The sequence below is a fragment of the Trichechus manatus genome, unplaced genomic scaffold (genome assembly GCF_000243295.1).
Source record: "Trichechus manatus latirostris isolate Lorelei unplaced genomic scaffold, TriManLat1.0 scaffold00226, whole genome shotgun sequence".
NCBI classification, from domain to species: Eukaryota; Metazoa; Chordata; class Mammalia; order Sirenia; family Trichechidae; genus Trichechus; species Trichechus manatus.
The window spans coordinates 615,869-639,987 of NW_004444162.1; the positions used below are offsets into that span (position 1 = coordinate 615,869).

Consider the following 24,119-nt stretch of genomic DNA (forward strand, 5'->3'; position numbering starts at 1 on the left):
TAAAGTATATTACTCTACTATTCCTACAAATCACTTACAATGGTCCAAAGATTATATCCATTTATCTTTCCAGAGACAAGATTCACAATCCTAATTCACATGGAAAGAAAAATTTATATATTAAATAATACCCTGAAAGCTCTTTAGGAGTTAAAAGTTCAAGAGTATAAGAGAAAAAAATAATTTCAAAAAAGAAAATTACTGTTAAATTCAGAATGCTTCAAAACTCCATACTAACCCGTGGAGATTTTAAACTGAAAATTTTATTTTAAGGTTATTTCTAAAAATTAATTGGTGAAATGCCTATGTATTTATTTAAAATATTTAATGAGCATATCTTCCCATTTACTTCAATCTCATCATTATGTTCCCCAAACCCACTGCCATTGAGTTGATTCCAACTCATAGCAACTGTATAGGACAGAGTAAAACTTTATAGAAGCAGACTGCCACTTCTTTATCCCGCAGAGCAGCTGGTGGCCAATCTTTAGGTTGGCAGCAGAGCTCTTTAACCATGTGCCACCAGGGCTCCTTTACGTCCCCAAAGTATTTTTATTATTTATACATATACACATGCTTTTTTTTTTTTAATTGCTGAATACATGTACTTACTAGTACTCCCCATTCCCAGAAGGGATATTTTCTTGAATAACAATCTTCCAGATACACTCTGAGCATACATAAGTATTTATGTTTATATGAAAAGCTTTTAGAAAAACACACATACACAACGAAAACCACCCTATATACACTGTTTTTCCAAAAGCTTTCCTGGAAAAAGTGTACCTAACCATTAGTTTATTCAAGATATCTCTATAATTTTTTAAATCAATTCCGCTGATTACAACAGTAACAAATGGAAAACACAAACCAAAAAAAAGTATGCAAAAACAATTTCACTCAAAAACCCAACCACTCAGAGTTAACATTTATGTGTATTTCCTTCTTTCTTTGCATAATATGAATACAGGGTAAGATCAGATGGTGTACACAATTTTACATCTTATGACTTCTTAACAACATAGAACACCAGATACTATGATTAAGTAGACCTCAAAAGATCTAGTTCAACCTGCTCTTACATGGTTGTCCTACCTTGGGAACCTAAAACGACCCAGTTCCCAAGGCAGACAGGTATGAATCCCTGGAAAAAACTTAATAATCATATGAAGTTTACACTTCTTTCATACTAAACCTGTTAGCCTAGCTTGGTATATCTTCCAGATGAGAGCAAGCAAGTAAGTACTTAATAATTAGTTTCACTCTGTTAAGGGTTCCACTTCTTCCACGCTCCTACAATCAAATATCTTACCATCACAATCAAAGCACATTCCCCGGTAAAACACCAATCGCTATTTAAACCTAATTATTTAAACCCACAATCAACTAACAAGAAAGCAAAGCAGCTAGGGAAGAAACTCAACTTCAATATAGTCAAAGGAAATAGTTATCCTAGAACAAAATTAAGTTACCAAATCCCTTCTACTTGCTTCCCCTTCCTATTTCTTGGGATCGACTGCCTCAAAATAAGGAGTAAGAATAGCTGCATGTTCAAAAAATCAGAGAACACAGCATGCAGATGTTGTTGCTGACAACTGTCTCAGACTTCTTCCAACCCAAAGCAAATCTGGAAAAAATTCTGAAGAAACGTTCTCTACTACCTACTTCATCGCCACCATTTCTTGAAAGAGCAAAATCAAGGAAATCTACGACAAGTTTATTTCAGTGGAAGAACCCTCGATTTCAAAATGTCTACTGAATTTATTTTTTCAGCTTTTCAGAATATTTGAGCTTTATTTGGTCATCGGTCATCTCCTTAGGAATACTCTAAGGATGTTAAGACAGGAACTATTTTGATTTTTTTAATTCGGTTCAGCAGACCTTTATGATTTTCCGTTTTAACCAAAAACAATGCAGAAAAAGCTCTCCGGCTCTAAGATGTGTGTGTGCGTGACTGCGCGGTGGAGAGGAGGGGATTCTGTCCAAAACTGCAGCTGCCGACAAGACCTTGAACCCTCCGCCGTCGCTGACTGTGCTGCCCCGTACGGTCTCAAATTAAGCCGAACATATAGATTTCACTCTTGTGGAAAAATACCGATGACAGAAATCAAGGTCTTAAAAAAGAGGCGAAAATAAGAATCAGGGCCGGTAGTTTAGGAGACGAAGCTTGGGGAAGAGAGGCACTTAAACCCACCCTACCACCCGCACTTCCGGGCCCCGACGCTCAGCCTGGCTCCCGGGAGGCCGCTCTCCCGAGCTTGTCTCCTCAGCGGCCTCGCAGTCGGTCCCAAGTTCCACAGCTTCGCAGCCCGGGAAAGCAACACAGGGGGCTGACGTCCACCGCTTCGGAGAGAAGCCGATTGCAGCTCGGCTGGCTCCATGCGGCAGCGTTACCTGTTGAGGAGCAGGGAGGCGGCGCTGAGGCAGAGCAGCAGGAAGCAGAACAGCGGGTACTGGCGGCAGATCTCGCGTCCCACGTCCAGCCGCAGCCGCTGCTTCAACTTCTCTCCCATCGTCCGTACCCACGGCACCATCTCCTTCCGCGCGGCTGAGACTGCGCTACACGCTGAGGCCGAGGTCGAGGCGAACCCCATCAACCTCCCGTGTGCCCGGCCCCGCCCCGCCGGCCCCGCAGCTGACCCACAGAGCCGCCGACCGGCGGACGGTCCCCGCCGGCTGCAGTCACCCAAGGCCCCGCCCCGTGGTCCTCGCCGCGCCTGCGCGGCCACCGCCCCCCGCCCGTCAAGGGACAGCCGCAAGACGTGCCCGAGGTCATCACCCGGCGCAAGGCCCTTCGCGTCCTGCCGCTCCGCTCTCCCACCAGTCAGAGCAGCCCGCGGGCCTTCCCTGGAGAGGGTGATTCTACTGGCGACCGTCCTTTTCCGGAAATCGAGGAGAAGTTCCAGCACCCGGTAACCGCCTGCACTGCGGAGAAGAGAAAGAAGGCTGTGGCCGAGCGCTGGAGAAACTACAGCCTCCTGCAGCCGCTCAAGCCCTGCCTGCGCCGGCCCGCTGGGGACAGTAGTCTTCGCGACGCGTACCGCGGAGGGATGGAGGGCCTGGTCGCGCCCTGCTCCTCCTCCCCCGCCCCCACGCCCGCCCACTATAGTGTCAGCTTGCCGGGTGGGTACAGGTCCCAGCTATGCGCAGTTTTGAGCGACACCCAAAGAGGAGGGGAGAGGGACGCTTTTGAATCCTTATTTTGGAAGGAGGTGGGGGGCAACGGAAACAGCCCTGGAATACGCAAGAGTGTAACCCACGGGCGGTCACCCCAGCGAGAGAGCATCTTTTGCCTGCTCACGGGCAAGGTGGAGCTCAGTTCACGCCGGTCTGCGAGTGTTTGGACGAGAGGGTTGGCAGGTTAGGTTATGTCCCTGCTATGTCACTCTTCTCATGATGTCGTCCCTCTACTAACTCATCACATTTCTAAATTTTAATTTCCGTGTCCTCTGCTACTCTGAGAGATCTAGGAAGACCTTATCGTAAAAATATTTAAGCGGCGCACTAAGCACATTCAGTTTTCGCGTTATCACCCCATGATGTAGGTACTCTAGTTTTCCCCATTTTATAGCTAGACTGCTGAGGCAGAAAGAAAATTGCTCAGGATCACAATTAGCAAAGCTTAGATTTGAAGCCAGCCAGCGGCGCTCTCATGCTACCTTTCATTTCTCTTCCCTAGGACTCTGCACTCCAAAGTAGAGAGACAGACACAATCAGAAATTACTTTTAAACAAAAAACTGTTTTATGTGTAATTTCATAATCATTTTCTCATATCATTATCCTGAAAACATGGGTCATCTTTAATGGTGCATTATTTTTCTTCTTCAGTATATACCATCCTTTAACTGTTCTATTATTGTTGACTAATGGCTATTATAATGATTACCATATTTGATCATAAATCTATGCACATTTCTAATTCTTTAGTACCAATTTCATGTACAATTACTAGATAAAAGCGTAAAAACACTGATTCCTGATACATACTGCCAGATTTCTCCCTAGAATGGGTGTACCAAATTCTACATTCTACGTTTCACTGATCCTCACCAACCTCTTGCTGCTCCATTTCAGATTAAACCATTTAAAAGACTAAAGTGTAACAAATGAAAAGTTTAGCTATCTTTGAATTAGCCATCATCCCTCTTGTTAGCTTATTAACTTTTCTGGCAAGTTACATTGTTAATCTTTGTTTTGTTAGCTTATTAACTTTTCTCACAAGTTATATTGTTCATCTTTTTTTAAAACTTCTGCTTCCTTAAAGACTTATTCTGAAATTACTGTGCAAGTTTTCACTGGGAGTCTGTATTTTAAAAACAAAATGTTCTCAGTTCTATTCAAATTAGACATCTTTACGTCCAACTAAAAGACTTATTTCCCTCAAGATTTTCTTAGCAAAGGGAATTAGAATAAGCTAACTAGACAGTAAACCCCAAAACAAACCCATTGCTGTCAAGCTGATTCCAACTCATAGCAAACCCACTAGGACAGAGTAGAACTGCTCCATAGGATTTCCAAGGCTGTAATCTTAACGGAAGCCTACTGCTGCATCTCCCGCAGAGCGGGACTTTTTGTTTGGCAGTTAAGCGCTTTAACTACTGCACCACCAAGGCAACTTAAATTTCCATGCTGCTCTTATGATTAGAAAAGGAAAAAAAAAGAAACTAAATTTGTGCCGTAATTATTTTAAAATCCACACCTAAAACAAGAAAAAAATGTTGCTACAGATCTCATCTAAATAACTTACATCATTAAATGTTTTCTCTAACCCTATAGTCTAGTATCCACTTTTACACACACACAGAACTTAAAAGATTTTTTTTTCAACCTTGTATTAAGTTGTGAAATTTCATAGAGGGGATGTAGCATATCCACAATCAATCCTCATTTTCAAAAGCAGCTCCACCTACTAGCTAGTATATGTCTTTGAGCAAGGTCAACCTCATCTGTCTCAACCCCTGCATCCTCAACTCTAAAACAAAGATATCTTCCTTCATAAGGTTTTGGAGAGGATTAAATTGGGTTTGAAGGTGGAGGCAGTGCCTTTTCAATGTCTTTGTACAATGCTTAATTAAAAAATTCAAATTATTTTTTAGATTTATGAAAGTGACAAAACCCAGCCAAACCAATTAACTTTATTTGGATTATAATGACCTAAAATAAAAACATGAAAGAAAAGCTATGCCTTATAGGAAACTGAGGTCCAATGAGGTTAACTGCCTGCCCTAAGGTTTTAGAAGTACAATGTCCAATAGCCACTAGCTACATTTAGGTATTGAGCACTTGAAATGTGGCTAGTTTGAATTAACATGTACTATAAATGTACAATACACATCAGATTTCTAAGACTTCACATAAGAACAATATAAAATCTCATTCTTTTATATTGTGTATTTTGGAAAGAATGGGTTAAATAAATTACTAATTTCATCTGTTTCTTTTTACTTTAATTTGGCTACTAGAAAATTTTATATTACATGTATGGCTTGCATTATATTTCTACTAGGCGGTGTTGCTCTCAACTCAAAACATTAACTGGAGAGCCAATACAATTAAATGTCAACTGTAAATTTTTTGTAAATGCCTTAGTTATCACATGGGCGCTAGGGGTATAGTTTCAAACTACAAAATAAAAAATAATGAATTCATCTAAAGGGCTCATAAACATCAAATTACAACCCAATAATATCTCCATTATTTTAATTATTTATTGAATTACAAATAAGTGTAAGGCACTGTGCTAGATGTGGTGGCAGATACAATGACTTAGATGCATTTTCTGACCTCCAAAGGCTTACAATCTAGTGAAGGTGACAAGTCACACACAGAAATAATGTATCATACAGGGCAGATTTATGTATAAAGATAAGAGTTTAAAAAAAAAAACAGGAAAGGCAAATTCTCAACTGGTGAGGATCTGCAAAAGCCTTTGGGAAGACATTAGTTTGCACAAAGAAATACGACTTATCGCTTCACTCTTATTTTCCAGAAATGCAGCACTAGGCAAAGTTAATTAAAGTGCTTCCACTTAACAATCCCCTCACCCCAACAAACTGCACAGATTTGTTAGTTCAGGAATTAGGAAAGATGGTGTTGTATACCTGAATCTCAGTAACCTTAGGCCTACTTAACTCTGACCCTGAGTTAAACCAATGTTAACATGTGCCTTTGTTTGTGGCAGGTATTGATGTATCAGGAAGAGAATGGGTAAATGAATATATACGCTACCCCATTCTACTAATCCAAGGAGCCATTTTTCAGTCACTCTCACAGAAATGCCTCCTACAATTTAGAGAATGCTCTCCTAGCACCAGATAGGCATTTCCAAACCCTGGTTTATTTCCTCTCGGTCTCTGTGCATCAAGGTTCGTATATATATTCTGGTATGTCTAACATTTTTTGTCTTAATCTTTCATAAATACCCTCTTGTACCCCCAACCTATTGCCTTCCTTGGTTTTCAAGAAAGGAACTCATTACAATGCTGGATTATTAATTCAAGGAACAGTATTAAGGGATTTTCATTGGCAGGGGATGGGGGTCTGAGATGTTTAAAATGCAGTTATTTTTAAAAAAAAATTTTTTTTGGTGGTCATGAGGTAAAACTCGAGCCCTGGTGGCATAGTGGTTAAGATCTCGGCTGCTAACCAAAAGGTTGGCAGTTCAAATCCACCAACCACTCCTTGGAAGTCCTATTGGACAGTTCTAGTCTGTCTTAGAGAGTCGCTATGGTCAGAACCAACCCGACAGCATCTAACATCATCATGAGGTAAAACCACCATTAAGATACGAACTTTACAGAATCAGTGGCTCAAACAAGTACTCTCTGGCTAAAGCTTATGTTATTACCGTGAAATTTTGGGTGGTCTTATTATCAGCACCAAAAATTTAAGCATTTCATGTTTCTGTCATTTCATTTCTGTTATGGAATAACTATCTTTTCAAACCCGTTTCTTAGATACAGGCAGTTGGTCATAACTTTAGAAAATGTAAAATATTTAGTAACTGCTTCAAAACTGAAAATATACTCACCTATTGATAAGTATTAAAGACTGGAAGAGGCACTTTTTTATAATCTAACACCAACATTATCTTATATAAGATGGCTAATGTTTTTTTCTACTTTAAGTTACTCCTTAAATAAATCTCCACCTTGTTTCTTATGTTAACTATAAGGGAGAAAATGGCTTCCTTTCATAACAAGAAAAATGTTAACTATATTATTTCAGATGTTTAAATATAGCTTTCAATTGACTTCAATACCTTCTGGAAGTATTCTGGAAAAGCTTTGCAATCCTCCCTTTTGGGCTTTATTAGTTATTTTGTAAAATATAAAAAACTACAGCACTCAGACATGGTGCCTATAAACTACCATGCAACTAGGCTTGGTTCAGCATTGTGAAAATTCACTAATATTAGTACTTCAATTCCTTACCTTTGGTAAAGTTACTACCAAATAATTAAAATCAAACTTTCTCTTCACTAAAAAGAAAGTTTTCCTATTTTGGCAAACTGATTCCAGGTATAAGAAAATAAACTCAATACAGTGTATCTAAATAGAAATCAGCTAATTTTATTTAAAATCTTTCCTTATATTTTAGTAGACAGTTACTATTTAAATTTAGGTTTAACTAAATGATGAACACAAGATTCTAAAATAGCCGGACTTTGAATATTATCAGTTATATGGTCTATACTGTTCAATTTGTTAAACAGTATACACCAAGTATGTGTAAGTATACATCTTGATGTATACTTACATATTCACAATAATTAACTTTACCCAGATATTCAGAGGTTCTACCACTTCTATTTTCAATTCATATTTTTTAAAAAGCCTATATAATTAAAATAGTTTCGCTCACTTGCAATTCATGATTTCTTGAGACTAAGAAAACTTCTCAAATAATGCGCACAGAAACACTGATGGCAGAAATGGAGCAAAAATTTTTGTGGGACTCCAGGCTGACCATGAGTCGGAATTGGTTTGACAGCAGCATGTAAACATTGGCTTCAGAGTTAAGAGACCAACCATAAATATTCCTATCTTAATAATCTCTTTCAAGTACTGAGTTTTTGAATGTTGATAACAATGTGTTATTCTTAAATTGGTTTAGGCCTTACATTTGGCCTCTGCCAAGTTCAATAGCTTTTATCTCACTAAAGCAGCATATGAAACTGTTATTGATCATGGCAGATGATTGGGAGAGTGTAATTACCATATGCTGTTTGAAAGGTATCAGTAATATTGAATACAAATGATTCTGAAGATTTTCCTTGCTGTTGCAAAGCATAAAAGCATCAGATTCTTCAGATATTGCCAGATGCTTTTAAACCATGGTTTTGCTTCCTTTAAGCAGAGGTGGTTTTTTTTTTTAATCCCCCAGAAGATAAAAGCCAAGATCTTATGTTCTTGGTGTCCTACAAATTGTAGATCAGGGATATTTTACTATGTTCATCGTTTTCGTGACTACAACAGACACTACCTATTTTGGCTGAAGATTTTGGTTTGAGCAGTTGGTTTGGAGTGGGGTAGAACTCCAAGACACCAGAAATGGGTTGAGGGAAAGATAAGGCAATGGGTGTTTATACACAATAGTAATGGAAAATAACAGAGCCCTGGTGGCTCAACGGTTAAGAGCTCAGCTGCTAACCAAAAGGTTGGCAGTTCAAATCCACCAGCTGCTCCTTGGAAACACTATTGGGCAGTTCTGCTCTGTCCTATAGGGCGACTATAAGTTGGAAAAGATTTGACGGCACATAACAACAACGGAAAACAAGGCTAGAAGGATGAGCTGGAGCCAAATTATAAAATTTTAAATGGCATATGTAGCTTGCATTTTCTCTTGGACACTGCTGTTATAGATCCTAGAGCAATCGGCCAGACCTGAACTTCCTAAAGGACGGGTAAGATTTTGATACAGAGAGGATATTCCAGGCCTATTTAATAACAGTGAGTGATAAAATGTGGCTGCATATAAGCGACATTAACAGAACATTATCTCCAACAGAGCAAAGCACTCTAATGGGTACTGCATGAAATGCAGAACTGGCACATAACACAAATCAATAAAGTTCTGACACTGTAACAGTTCACATAGATGTGATGGGAAGCCTTGTTGAGATCAGAGACAAGTGTAGAGGAAAAGAGAAATAAGGATAAGAATGGAGTGCTCACAGATTAGAGAACCAGCCTAGTGCCAAGGAAACTTTTTCAACAAGTGATTCAATGTAGTAAATGCCAGAGGCTAAAGTTTTTAATACATAATTTCCTATCAGGTTAGTGGTATCCAGTGAACAGCTCCTGAAAATAGAAGAGGAAAACCAACTTAAAAATATCATTCCAAAACCACCAGGCTCCATAGAAAGTGCAATAAAATGCTTTCCTCTGAGAATGAGAAATGTGGGATTTCAAGCTAAAGGTGGTTTATTGGGTGGTGGGGGAGGGGGGATAGAATAACCACTGCTTAGGAGAACACCTCTGCTACTGTAGGTGATATTATGCTGGCACTATAATTTTCAGAGAACACGTGAAATATAGCAATAAATTAAAGAGGATGGGAGGATGGTTAACAGTTGAAGGCTGCCTTGTATGTTCTGGTCAGGTTCATTTATGTTAAATGAAGAGTTTTGCCTAGTTTCAAAGTGAAGATGAACACTTAAGGGTTTAAAAATAAATAGAAATTACTATTACAAAAGTACACAGATGTTGCTTGTATACACTAGTTGACATGCTCTCTCCCATCTATGTGATTCAGGTTGAGTCCCAACTAGTGCAATATTTAGGAAACTTGAGGATAACTGGAATACTTTCTGGACTATCTAATGAGGGGTTGATACAGTTCTCTCTCAGAATATACTTGGGCTCCAGTATTAACTTTAGAACAAAAGTATTTACCTTACTCTACCACGAATAATACCACAAAAATAACATACTAGGAAATGTTCATACATGTAAAATATTACAGGATGAAAAGTCTAAAGGTAACATTTCTCATGTTCTGTGAAACTAAGCTATCACAAAGTATGAAATGAAGCAAAAATTCTTCTAGGCACAATTTTGCCAGAAATATAAGCTAAATGTCATAGAATGCTCTGAGCTGGAAAAAAAAAAATCAAGCTAATTTAATCATCTCTTTTTACAGGTAAGGAAACCGAGGCCCACAGGTTCAATTTGCTTTTGCATATAATTGTTTTCATTAAATGGCTCAGTGACAGGGAGAAAATATTTTTATCACCTAGAACTATGGGGGGAGGGGGAAGCAGGCATAAAAGTCATATTGAAATCATAAGACTGTATTAATACACATACAGTATTTTACTTTAGCAACCTGTATCTTTTACATTTACATTAAAAATGAGTATGTCTATACAGGCCACATCAGGCTTATCAAGAAGAGCAGTCATATGAATACAAGAGATCAATGCAAGATGTAAGAGTACCATATGCCCATCCATTTTGAGTTTACAGTTAAGCAGCTTAATTTTCCTCTTTAGTTTCCTGGTATGTGCGTTGTGTGTATGTATGTATATATATAAAATAACAGCTAATTAGGAACAAATGTTTTATTATCTGGAAGAGGTCCATAACAGCCACATGACTCAAGATTTTTACGATGACTTTATGTGGACAAATTTAAATAAAGGATTTAGAGTCTCTAATAAGCAAAGCAGCCCTGGTGGCGCAGTGCCTGGCTAACTGAAAGGCTGGCAGTTTGAACCCACCAGCTGCTCCTCGGGGGAAAGATTGCGGCAGTTTGCTTCTATAAACATTTACCGCCTTGGAAACTCTATGGGGCAGTTCTACTCTATCCTATAGGGTCGCTATTTATGAGTCGGAATTGACTCCATGGCAGTGGGTTTTGGGTTGGTTTGCTAAGCAAAGACAAGTGTATGACATAAATACAAAAGCATATATTCCACAAGTAGACTAACACAGGCTCTCATCAAATCCCAAAATACCAAATCTGGAAGAAGGTAGGATTGAGAGATCTCTGCCACAATAAGGAATGAAGTGTCATTACCTGATAACAGCAAGACATCAAGGTAAGCTGTCAAATGTAAATGGAAAAAACAAAATAATGCTCAATGGTTTCTTTTTAAATGTTCAGAAATTATATGCCCAAACATTTTCTGAACCTTTCGTACTATTCCCTAATCCTTTTTGAAGAGACCTTCCCCCCAATAAAGAAAAAAATGGGTCTGCCCAGTCAAAAATATCACTAAATATATTTGCATTCTTAGTCACAAAACATCCTCTATGCTAGGGGCTGTTCAACTTTTTTCTAGAAATTTTAAATGAATTGGTATGAAAGTGATAATACAAATTAAGATGGTTCCTTTTAATATTTCAAGATGAAGTGCCACCTATTGTTTTACTACCCAGTTCTATTAAAAAAAAAACAAACACGTTTTTAATACTAAACAATTTAGGTACAAAAGATGAAATGAAGCTCATATTAGCACTCACAGCAAGGAAAAGGGATAATTTTCAATGGCAGGAATGAGTGGGAAGAAAAAGATCTCTGGTTTGCAGGAGGAGGGGAAAGAAACACAGGTGATTAGCTGAAGGTCTGTAAAACAAAGAACCACCAAGCATTTGAAAAACATCAGAAGCACGAAAAGACATAACCAATGTAAACTATTTCAACTCATCCTAGAAGAAAGTGTTAACTTTGAAAAATCTCTAGCATTCAAGAGTGATCAAAATACTGCATGCATCAGGCTGCTACACTGCTAAAATCTAAGAAGTGACGTTTTCTAGCAAATTGATGGATAAGGAAAAAAAATTTAAACACAAGAGAATCCAGGACAGTCCAATTATTCCAATCCAAGCTCTAGAGAGAGCAGAAAAACAAGCTGGAAAAAGTGAAAAGCAAAACTGAGTAACAAACTGTTGAGAGTTCAGGTTAATAAGCAAAATAAATGAACACCTATGCATACAGCCTTATGAAATTTTAGAAAACTAAGTAAAAAAATTCTGAATGTCTCCATGAGAAAAAAACCATACAACCTACAAAGAAGGAACTGCATTCAAATCAGACTTGCCATCAGCAACACTGGACACTAAAAAAACAAAGTGGAACAATGCCTACAGAGTTCTGATGGAAAATGACAATGCAAGTGAGTAAATTCTATATCCAAACTCTATCAACGGCAAGAGACAGGTATCTTCTAGTATGCAAGACCGTTGACAGTTCATGTACCCTTTCTAAAATATGTTAGTTGAGAACATACTGCAGCAAGAAGAAAAGGGAATCCAAGAGGAAGATAAAATCGAAGAAATTGTGGGCCCCAGCAATGCAATGGGTGGAAAAACAAACTCCCAGGATGATAGGAGCACATACAGCATCCAACAGTACAAAAGCCAGAAGACCTCAGTGTATTACCTTTTCTTCTCTGCTACCAAGAAAAAAGTTAATTAGAAACTCAAGAAAAAATCAAAGTCATGATCCCTATTTTAACAATGGCATGAATCTAAGCAACTGATGGAACATAAAAGAATAAAATTTATCCGTACTCTTGGAATTTTGCCCTCTGAAGGGCATGGGTTTTTTGGCAAAGTAGAATCAATTACCTGTGGATCTAAGCACATTACTTATTATATAAATGCAGTTTTGGCTATCTAGGTCTAGAGGCAAAGTATGAGAAGATAATTCGTTATGTTACAAACTTGATGGCAAAAGAGTAAAGATATCAGTAACAGGAGTTGGGAAAAGAAAGAAAAAAGTATGAGTGTGCTGTTTCCTTATATAATGAGTAAACATAATAAAATTGGTAGTAGGGAATTAAGTGCATTTAAAGTAATAAAGGTAACTAATTGAATTTAAAATAGTTTGGCAAAAGAACAGGAGTGGTATTAGCTAAGTTGCTTACCAGGGGAAAACAAAATCTGCTTAAAGTTGGTAATAATTAGAGGTGTAGAAAGTATAACCGCCATGAACTAGAGAGAGGGGGTTATCTCTGAGTGGGGCAGGGTTTCAGGCAAAAAAGAGACTTTCATATCCTGTGCTGTTCACATGTTTTCCAAGTACAGATCTCTTTAAAGTGCCATCAAGTATATATAAGCATAAATAACACCTTAACTCATCATTACTCAAACTAGGAGGTATATACACACTGTAGTGAGACACAGTGCCTTAAACTCAAAACCTTTTATTTTTGAGCCTTACTTTTCAGGTGATAATTTCAACCACCTACTGTCTGGTAAGTAACATAAAGCTATTCATATGGATGCAACTAATGCTCTAAGGTTATTTTAAAATATAAAATGGATTACTCTTAGGAATAACTGTTTTCAAGACTTTGTTATCTAGCCTTCATGCTTTTCTCAGGATCTCAACATCTCTGTATTCTGATCTTCAAAAGTGCTCTGTAAAAGAATCTTATAAAAACTTTATAAACCAACTATACTCTTAACCAGCAAAACAAGTGTCACCACCTCATACAAGGAATCTGTAGGTTGATACTGTTTTTGTTTGGCAAATTAAATTGAACATGAAGGAAAATTGCTAGATTTCCTCAAGTCCATGATAAAGATGACTTGTGAACCCCCTTTTCCTCTAATTTCAAATAATAAAAATGTGAATAGTAACAACTTTCACACGGGGTTAACAATTACAGTTAATAAATATAAAAAACATAAAGCAGTCTACAGACTGGAAGACCAACTTTTCCATAATATGAAGACAATTTTATGATTTTTTTTTTTTGGAAAATATCAGATTGACAATTTCAATCTGATCTTCAAAATCTGACTTAACACATTAGTATTTTATGTTATTTTTTAAAAATCTTCCACATTGTAAATTATGTGGTTCAAGACATGATTCCAATTTTTTCAAGTTAACATGATACAATTAAGCCTCATTCAACATGCTAAATTTCCACTACAAAATAAAAATATATTTAGGAGTATTTTTTAAATGCCTGCCTAGCATCAATTCAGATTTCCTTGCCCTCAAAGAGCTTCCATTCTAAAAGGAGCCAAAATAAATCATAGAGAAGAAACTGAATGACCTTAAATTAGGGAATAATTTAAGCAGACTGACAAACAAAGACTCTTTGGGATAAGCCAAAGAAACTGAGTAGCTGTATCTACTTGCTGGGCCCCTACCTTTGTTTCCCTAAAAGCTAAATGGATCTTCAAGAAATCAATCAAGCCCTGTTAAATGATGTAATTTCAGAATTTCAACTTTTAATTCTAAATGACGCTGACGTTAGGCAGGGTGCACCTGTCCTTAATTATTTTGAAGAACTATCAGAATTTAATTTCTGCAAATTCATGGAAGATTTTTACTATTTCAAGAACAAAGCAAGAAGGTAGAAATTAAATTTTGCCAAAGTAACATTCTGTATTACATACACATGTGGAGTAGAATTAAAAAATGTATTCTGTCAATTTTTATAGATTGCCTTTGATATAAATTGCTCATTACTTTTCTCCAAGCATTATCCAAATATTATACTGAGAAACACAATGTTTTTCCAATTTTTCATGACATGTTAAATTAAAGCAATTTTAGAGGTCTAATTCACGGTCTTATAATTAAACCAACATGAACACTGACATTTTAAAAATTATATTTTGAAAAAATGAACTCGTAAGGGTTCTTTACGCACAATGTTAAACAGATATACCCAGCTTTAGCAATACTGCGTTCAAATGATACAGTACTGGCATTTTCTAATTCTCACAGTAAGTTACACTTTTGTCAAAGGCAAGATTACACAAATTATTATTCAAGGGCAGATTATTCAAATTTATTTTCTTCATGTCATTTAAAGTTTGTACTATTTAAATAAGTCACAGAAGATGTAAGATGTGGAAAACTCTTCATTACATGGTCATGGTTTAAGTTTCTACACTTAATAGGCCTAATTTTTATCATTTAGAATCTACAAAACTCTTTTCCACAGGTTTTATATTATGAACAAACCCTAATCTGCTTATTCTTTAGGTAACTTGTGGACATTAGTGGCTAATTCACACTAAATCCTTTGCCCTTCTGCCTGAAAAAAACAAAAACACTGTAGCTCATCAATGACACAAGATGCCAAATCCCTTGAGTATCCTAAAATTCTCTCCAAAGCAAGGTAAACTTTGTCACAAAAATCTTTTCAAAACAGCTAGAAGCCTAAAATTAGGACAAGAAATGACAATTCATAAACATTACAGACAGCAGCCTTTGTAACTTCTCATATTAGAATGTTTTAAGCCAGACAAAATCAAATGCATTCATTGAAGCTAGTAGTAAATTATTATCTTCCTCCTACTAAACTTCACTTATGAACACGTTTTAAAAAGCTGTTTAACGCTTAATGACACTGATTTCTAAAATGTGACACCTCCCTCACTCAAAAAGGTAATTTTATTCAGCACCCCTGACTTCAAGAAAATGTTAAGTACTAGTTTGGCATCTGCAGAGGATCAAACAGGCAACGGAAATGATTTTCAAAATGCCCTAGTGGTACACCATAATTTCTCAAGTTATCATAAAATTTCCATGACTGTTCTGAAACAAGAAAAACTTTTTTGCACTCAGTATAAACTTTGGAAATCCTAAATAGAAAAAGTGACCTAAAAGGATTCTTGTACTATTCAAGTAGCTGGAGCTATACCTGTCCCAAACCCCCTACCCCCAGAAATTCTAGGTCTGTAAGTCAAAAGCCCCAAATTTATTTATAAGTTCCCCATTCTTTAATAGAGATTTATCAACTTCTCTTAATGAACACATTTTAAGCTTTCACCTACCTAACCTCATTTGCAGTCATCTAAATGTGGAACATTAGAATAGATTGTTTGTTGTTCTCTCCTGAATTCCTTGCAACCTCAACTTCTCATTTCCAAAATCTTCAGAGAAAATGTCTATTTGCTAGTGACAGAGAAGGAAAGAACACTGCGTGGTGGAGCATGTTCCCAGAAACATAAAAATGAATTACCGTAACTTCTTCATCGAATCCGCTGACATGTATTTGACCATTTTCATCATCACTTAATGAAGACCAGACCTATGTATTTACTGTTAAATATCCCCCCGTCATGTGCTTGCAACTGAGGATCTTGGGGAATTTGTTTTTACCAGTCTAGTTGATTTGAATGTATGGGTTACCAAAAGATGAAAGAGCTCTAAAGACTCCAAGTGTCTATTTAAAAGCTGTTAAATAAAAAATGATGAAATGGAGGACACCCACAATAATTCTTGGACTCCTGGAGATCCTAAGACATGCTACAAAAATAGGTCTTTATTCTTAGGAAAATATAGTCAGAGCTAGCTTCCTTATGCTATACATAGAATCTTAACATCAGAGGCAGTACAGATAGTACAGAGTTTTTGAACTGATCTCCAAACAAGCACAAACCCACTACGTTGAAAAGAACAGGAAATTTGAGGTTTTTGGCAAAAGACAGTACTTCATACATCTAACCCAAATCAAAGAGCCTGCAGACAGTTTTCAGTGAGATGAAAGGAATGAAATAAATATATAAATTTTATGGATAAATGTAAAAGACAATTTAAAAATAAGCTAACAAAACTAATATTTTAATTAAAATACTAATCAGGTACAAGCTTTTGTTTCTCAATGCCAGACTTCTAAATGTTTACCTTTATTAGACTACTGTTAATATCATTTGACCCAGAGTATTAATTATAATACTGATTTGCACTTATAAAAAAGACTGTTTCTTCCCAACTGAATACTTCTGGTCCTGAAAAACATTTTAGTTATTACTAAAGGCAGACTGTGCTACTAATGGAATTTATATAAAGTACTATCTTAAGTACCTTAGAAAAGCTGACAGACCCAAAAAAATCCATCTACTATTTTGCCCATAGTTAAAAATGTCTGCAAACATTGGCTCATAAGTAGCATCTTACGATACGTAGTGGCACACCCTACTGAGTGGTATGATTACTGAATAATTTATACTACACCTTAAAACATCCCAGGTCTGTTCCTTTGATGTATTGTCACTTAAACTTTTTATTCATTAATTCTACACCTACCACTGAATTCCTATGATCAGAAAAAAATTTTATGGTATACATCATTGGGAAAAAAATGGTCATGGTGGGTATTCTTGAAAATTATACGAACCTGAATAATCACTTCAATCTAGGGTTAGCTCCCTCTTCTAAATGCATAAAGCCCTCCTGTTTTTAACTTCTGTTAAAATACAGACTACATGTCATACTCTGTAATAACAGTGATCTTTTGCTGTTTCTGATCAACAGTGACTTTTGGCTCAGCAGTCAAAAAAGTTGTCCTGCATGTGTAATTCTGCCCATCCACCATGCAGCTCATCCTAATATTAAGTTTTTCTAAATATTTTATATACAATTGAATACCCCAGGTCACCCCATCAATCCATTTCTGTTTTTCCATTTGATTATGAGGAAAATGCTAATATTCTGTTAAGTTCAGCTTACAGTAATCAGTAGAAAAATTTCTCATGGCGCTACAGCAACCGCCATCATGTGTGCAACAGCTTTTTGTGCTCAATTCTCCCTTCATCTCTCTTATTTAGTTGTAATGGCTGAAAATATTTTGTAAAAAGCATGTTTGGTAGAATACGTATAACACAATTTTCTCACAAATCAACTTTCTGAATATTGATAAACTAAATTTATGATTGCCAAGTAGTCTGCAGAAACAAAATCTTGCGTCTGTTTTTGTTAGGTAACTCAAGTTTTCTTTTTAACATTCAGAATGCTTTACGGATACATTTTTCACCCCAAGGAAGGGAGCTGACTCTTGCATTTCAATTTCAGACCCTTGCCGTGACAATACATACAAAAATTTTTAACTTGTCATCTGTCCATTCTTTGAAGCTGTCAAAGCCAAGAACCCAAAAACAAATCACAAATAGTAATAACCTACAATAGTTAACATTCCCCCTTAACATGTTGACATTTTTACTAAAGGATTAGTTATTTTTGCATTTCCATTTCTTATATCCCATGACATTCCATATAAATTGCATTATTGCTTTATAGGCCACACAACATTCAGAAGTATGTTTATATGCATTGCCTGTTTCCTTGATCTCTGATAAGAGTTTGATATGGATTTTACTACAGAAATTTAAGTTTGAAAATACCAGTTAGTATTTCTCCTCAGAACTTAATTGTTCACATCACTAATCACTACATGCATATTTAGCTCTGATTATATTGCTCAAAAACTGCACCCATTATCAGAACAGTGCAAATGATATTTAATTTTAAAAGCAATTATAATGGCTTGAATTCAGTTATTCAAATGAACACTGTCAAGTAATTTCACTTGAGCGTGTATATATTACCCCTGTTTACATTAGCCTTAAGTATAACCAACAATTCTTCACAATTTCTTTATATCATCAGTCTTCCCTCCCAAGTCCCCAAACTATGAATGCCAAATAGTCTTGGAAATCCACAGCTCCACGATATTGTAATGCTTAAGAACACATTTGTGGACTCACAAAAGTGTTCATCTTTCAACTTTGACAATGCAGTTCTACTTAAGTCAAACAAACTTGCCCTAAAATCCCAAAAAATAATTCTGAGAATTAACTTAAACACCTTGACAGTGTCCCTTAAAAACAGTATGACAGTAAAGTGCCAATAGGCATGGCAATGACCTCTTTGATAGGATCATTAACTCCCTGGTACTGGGAAATGCCAGCACCAAGGATTACACTGAGATTCAATTTTACTGAAGGCTACATTTAGTTTACCCACTTTTCATAAACCTATTATACTCATTATGTTAGAATGAAATGTAAATGTTTTGTGTAGCCCTCAAACTTACACTAAGATTTGAGAGACATGTACTTTAAAAAAGCACGGGGTAATATAAAAAATCAGTGGCAGAAAGTTTCATTAAGCACCAGGAACTAATTTTTGTCACCCCATACTCATTTGTAGGTAAATTTCAATAACCGGCAAGGCACATTTACATATATTCCAATGAATACTTATTGACAAATTTTAAATTACACTCTATGTCCCAGCTATCCCAGTAACTGACATACAACATACTAAAATGATTTATTAAGATAACATAAAAAACCAATTAATGTGAAACACACAGGCTATTGGCAACCACTATTCTAAAATTATGTAAGTACAAGTAAACATACCGAAATGTGTGCAATTCTAACTTTTTAAACCAGAAGATTTCTACTAACACACATTTATATTAATGACACATAAAAAAAATAAAAACTTTATTACAAAAATAAGTTACACTCGCCTCCAGCTTACAGTATAAAACAATTTTATTTGCAGGAATGCAAAATGATTGTTTGCCATGAGCATTTTGAACATATGACATGTCTAATTTTACTGTTAAATTTGCATTTACTGGGGAACTGGTGTGTATAAAACCTTAATTAAGTATAATAAGCTCTGATCTTCATTGTGGTGCCTATTGGGTATGTGATATAACTGCAGTATCCCTTTGGGGAAGGGGAGAAGGGAATTCTTTATACCAAGTCCTAATTAAACTATAATTTCACTTTTGATTTTAAGCTATAAACTTAGGACTTGGCAAAAAATTTTTTTGAGGGTGATTCAATAGAGGATGCTTCACCACTGAACACTCACTGTCATCAAGGTGCTTTAGAAAATTAAAAACATAGCACAAATGATTGTACTCTACTCTACAAGTTATCATGACCTGCATAAGAAATGGAAAGCTGATTCACATCTTTGCAGTGATCAGCAGTAAGAAATGCACTAATGAAACATACCTTTTACCTAAAAAGCTAAACTACAGCCATATACTAATTTCTATGATTTATGAAAAAACTTCAAAATATCCAAATGTCAGGCTTCGCTGTACAACTGTCAGTTTTAGTCTGACTTTTTATAAAGGGACACTGCAGTATTTAGTACAAGTTCGGATGCACTTTTTTTCTGAACATCTGATGTATTACAAAAGTAACATCTTGCTAAACTATTATACATCCAAATAACTACAATATCTGAAGAAGCAAGGCTGCTTTTTCAGCCACAAAATACGACAAAAGCAAGGCCTGTTATGATGGTCATGAGGAAGTCTTACAAGCCTCTGAAACTAAAGGCAACTAAGAATGTTACATTTGGTATATTAAAATCTTACCCTCATATCATATTTAACAAGCCTTGCTTTTATCTACAAAGATTTTCTATGTACAGTACATAGGGTATAGTTCAATCCTCTGCTACTGAGGTAGTTAACCAACCCTTTAAAAAAGGTTCTGAAAAGAACCACTATCTGGAATGCCTGACTAACCAGCTCTGATGATTACACCTGAAACTGCATATCTGAAACACAATCCAAAAGTGATTACTATAAAAAAGATATAGACAATCATGATTAACCTTGGTGAGCAGAAATAAGATTTAAGGATACCAACAATGGCATTCATCTATACCACTGCAATAAAATTTAAATGCACAAATTCAAGAGAATATTTCAGAATACCATTGCTGGGATCCTTAATTTAAAAAAACATAGGGGAAAAATCTACTTAGAGCAGATTTTTTAAAGAGAAGAACTTTATTCTTTATTAAGATACCATGCTAGAAGTTATGAAGGATTTTTGTTGGAACACATTTGGAAAATAGAGTAGCTTTAGTTTAATAACTTGCACTGCAGAGAAAATTGTTAAAGAAATTCATATCAAAGTCCAAGTATTAGTTCAATGTCCTGTATTTGATTCCATGATCTTCATAGGAAGGTCTTCTGCAATAGAATATGCTCCTATACAGCCGAGATATTTAAGGTTGCTTGATTTCCTTACCATTACTCCACTGCAAGCTTCTGGTGTAATCCCACATAGCAAGTCAGTCTTCATTGTAACAGGTCAGGACCGGCCTCGACCCCTTTTCCCTGCTAGCCAGGTAACAAAAGGAATCAGTTAGATAAATCATTTAACTTAATAATGTGTACATACAAAATGATAACATTAAAAAAATAAGAAAAGCTTTAACACAGTACTTCTTAATATAAAGTCCAACCCAAAAAAAGTTGCCTTTGATAACTATTAAAAAGTTCTTTTTGCTTGTTTTGAGGTTTTTCACTTGCTTTTTTGTCCCCCCCACCCCTTTTTTGGTGGGGGGACTGGGTAGAGGTTGAAAACCCCATTTTGTTCACAAACTGATTTTATTTGAAAAAATAAAAGCTAAAGAAACACCTAACAGAAGTTACATCTGAAGGCATTTTCCCCCATTAACTTGCAAGACATAGTCTTTTTTTCTTTTTGAGATGTAAAGAAGTAATGATAAAATATGCTGAAAGCAAACATCTGATATTTGTTTGACCTTGACATCTGAAATTCACTGATAAACATTTTTTTCATCATTTTATCTTTCAAAAGTCACTGTATTTTTCACATGCAGCCTTACTGTCACTGTCAATGTAAATCTTTAAATTTAGGGGAGAGGTGGAGGTACAGAAATAGGGAGTGGGTTTTAAATCTTTCTATTATTGACCTACAGCCTACCCCCCCCATTCTAATATTTAGAAGGTTAATATTTTCACCATCATTACTGTTATAAACATAGGTCCTATGGCCAAAATACTAAAATGTAAATGATTACAAAATCCCAAACTATTAGATCTTTAATACAAACCAATTTTTGAAGTAAACTTTATCTTGCAGATTATGTATTTGCTTACTTGAAACTACTATAGGCTTTTTTTTGTTTGGTTTTATTAGGGAAGCTGAGTGATCTGAATGGAGTTCAACTCATAGATCATTGCCCACACCTATTCCCAATGTTTTCACGCTGTATTTCCTTGCTGCTTCCCATGGTATACACAAAATAGTCAAGAGGGCATTCTACTCAAACTGAATCTTGGGTTAAAAGTCAAGACAAACTTTAGAAAGCTAAAAGTGACTTGTCAGTGTGATCTGCGACTCTTTGAGACTACTCAGAACTGTCCTTGTTAAATATACAGTATATCCATGATAATTAAGAGCTCTAAAATACTTACCAACTTAAACTTACTACATGAACTTTTTTTTTAATATTTTGAAGGGAACATGGAGTCAGTTGCAAAATAGCACTTTAAACCAGAAGCAGAAAACTGCAATAAATCAGTGTTGTGTAATGTGCAGACATATTCCACACAAGGATTAACAAGGCACAAAACCCTTTAATTGGCCTTGACATGCTATACCAATTGGAACCAAATTTGCAGGAAATTTTGTGAAAAACGAATTGTAAACACAATTTTAGTAAATATACATTTAGGTGTGAATTTTTTATTGAAATAAACAACAACATAAAGAATACAAGTAGCCAAAATGGTTTTGAAAAACCAAATTAGGTCAAAGTTCTAAATGAAAAAGAGCAGTTGTGTATCAATTTATCTTATTCTAGCAATTTAAGTTGGTAACATACAAATCGTTATTCTGATACAAGATATTAAAGACATACTCAGTTTTAATTAACTACCTTTCAAGACACCATATCTAAACACTACTGGAAACATTGTATACACTACAGCCAAATGGACTTGAGCCAATTTTCTCAAGCAGGAATGCAAACTCATTAACTATTTCTTTCAATATCTAAGAATACCTTTATTGAAAAAAAAAATTAAAAATAAAATCAGTTCGCCAGAAGCAGTTAGAAGTGTGGCTTTGTTCGTGTCCAAGCGGATTGTTAAAATATATACATAAAGGGAAATCTTGCCAGATGTCACAAATTACAGCGGCACCCGTTCAGATTTAGGGCCAATCAGTTTCTGATCAACCTATCAGTCTCCAATTTTACAGAAGCCCTACTGTTCTACTTCCACTGTTGCCCAAAAGTATCCTGATAAAACTCCTGGTTTTCAGATTTGTAACCATAGTTACCAGAATGATCACCACCTTGGAGCGGTTGCTGAGCAATGGGTTGGGAGCCCCAGTTCTGATTATTGGTCTGGCGCCGCTTGGAATCTGGCTGGTTGTACCCATCAGCTTTGCGCTTTCCTCCTACATTTCCACCGCGGCCACCCCTTGCACCACGTACCCCGCGGCCTCTTTGTTGTTGGGCACCTCCTCTCGCACCACGAACGCCTCTTGCTGATCCAGGACCTCCTCTCTGTGAATAACCGGCTCTACCGCGAGGAGGAGCAGCCCCGCGACCTCTGGATGGAGCAGCACCCCTTGCTCCTCTACCACCCCTTCCTCTAGCTCCAACTTGAAAATCTTCATAACCATAGTATGGATCTTCATATCCACCACGATAGTTATGGTAATCATAGCCATAATAATCATAATAATCTTCATATCCATAATAATCTGGAGGATATCCATAACCACCTCTACCTCCACGCCCTCGACCTCTTGTTGGAGGGGGCATATGAGGTGGACCATAATAGTAGCAATCATCATACCTATTAAAAAAGAGAAAGATATTAAGAGTTTAAATCAAACAGTAATGCTAATTAACACGTAGGCACTTAACTATTTACAATTCAAATAGGGTTTGTTACACATCATTCACATAACTTTAATGGAGAATTATCGCACTAGGTTAATTCACAGTGGTAATAATAGAGTACCAAGAATAAACAACAATAACAAAATCAAATACAAGTCACTATGGACCTTAACCTTCATGATTTAAAAGGTGTCAAGAGTAAGCCCCAACCACAGAATTTTTTTTTTTACAAATTGTTATGCTAATTTGTCATTCTGAATTGCATTTCCTAATGCTCCCTTTCCACATATCCAAAGATCATTTATTATAAAGACAAAATGACAAGTAGGACAAATAACAAAAATGTATGTTAGATACTACGGTAAGATGGCATAAAGACCTTACAAATTTTCCTATTCCTACAATAAATCATTCTATTCTTAAGTCAAATCTTAAAAAAGCAAGATTTGTCACTTTCCCAAAAATAAGCTACATCTATACTACTATATAATAAATGTGGCAGAGCTTCAAACACCAAAATATGCATATCAAGAATTGACGAACAGTTCCCAAAACACTGTTTTCTCACTGTTATTTTCAATGTAGACATAAACTTGAGAAATGTGTTTAATTTTAGTACTTCAACTATACTTTTTATTAGTCAAAATTCCACTCAAAAACAGGCTGATTCCCTTTCAAAAGATCATTGCTAGACCTAGGTTACTTAATATCA

The 24,119-nt window shown here is 36.1% G+C and overlaps 2 protein-coding genes across 14 annotated transcripts in view; both read right to left on the reverse strand.

Annotated features, from left to right (window-relative positions):
* Positions 1-2,969, reverse strand: part of SNX14 (sorting nexin 14) — a 111,169-nt gene extending 108,200 nt beyond the window's left edge. For 4 of the 7 annotated variants that reach the window (XM_004388968.2, XM_004388967.2, XM_023742940.1 and 1 more), the window contains exon 1: positions 2,395-2,969. In XM_004388968.2, the coding sequence (XP_004389025.2) occupies positions 2,395-2,594 (200 nt within the window). In that variant the 5' untranslated portion in view covers positions 2,595-2,969. The remainder of the gene's footprint in view (positions 1-2,394) is intronic. The other 3 variants (XR_002825975.1, XM_023742942.1, XM_023742941.1) reach the window with 2 other exon arrangements.
* Positions 2,970-10,792: 7,823 nt separating this feature from the next.
* The window catches only part of SYNCRIP (synaptotagmin binding cytoplasmic RNA interacting protein), a 37,032-nt gene continuing 23,705 nt past the window's right edge, over positions 10,793-24,119 (reverse strand). For 2 of the 7 annotated variants that reach the window (XM_004388970.2, XM_023742949.1), the window contains one exon: positions 10,793-23,360. In XM_004388970.2, the coding sequence (XP_004389027.1) occupies positions 22,769-23,360 (592 nt within the window). In that variant the 3' untranslated portion in view covers positions 10,793-22,768. The remainder of the gene's footprint in view (positions 23,361-24,119) is intronic. The other 5 variants (XM_004388972.2, XM_023742947.1, XM_023742946.1 and 2 more) reach the window with 5 other exon arrangements.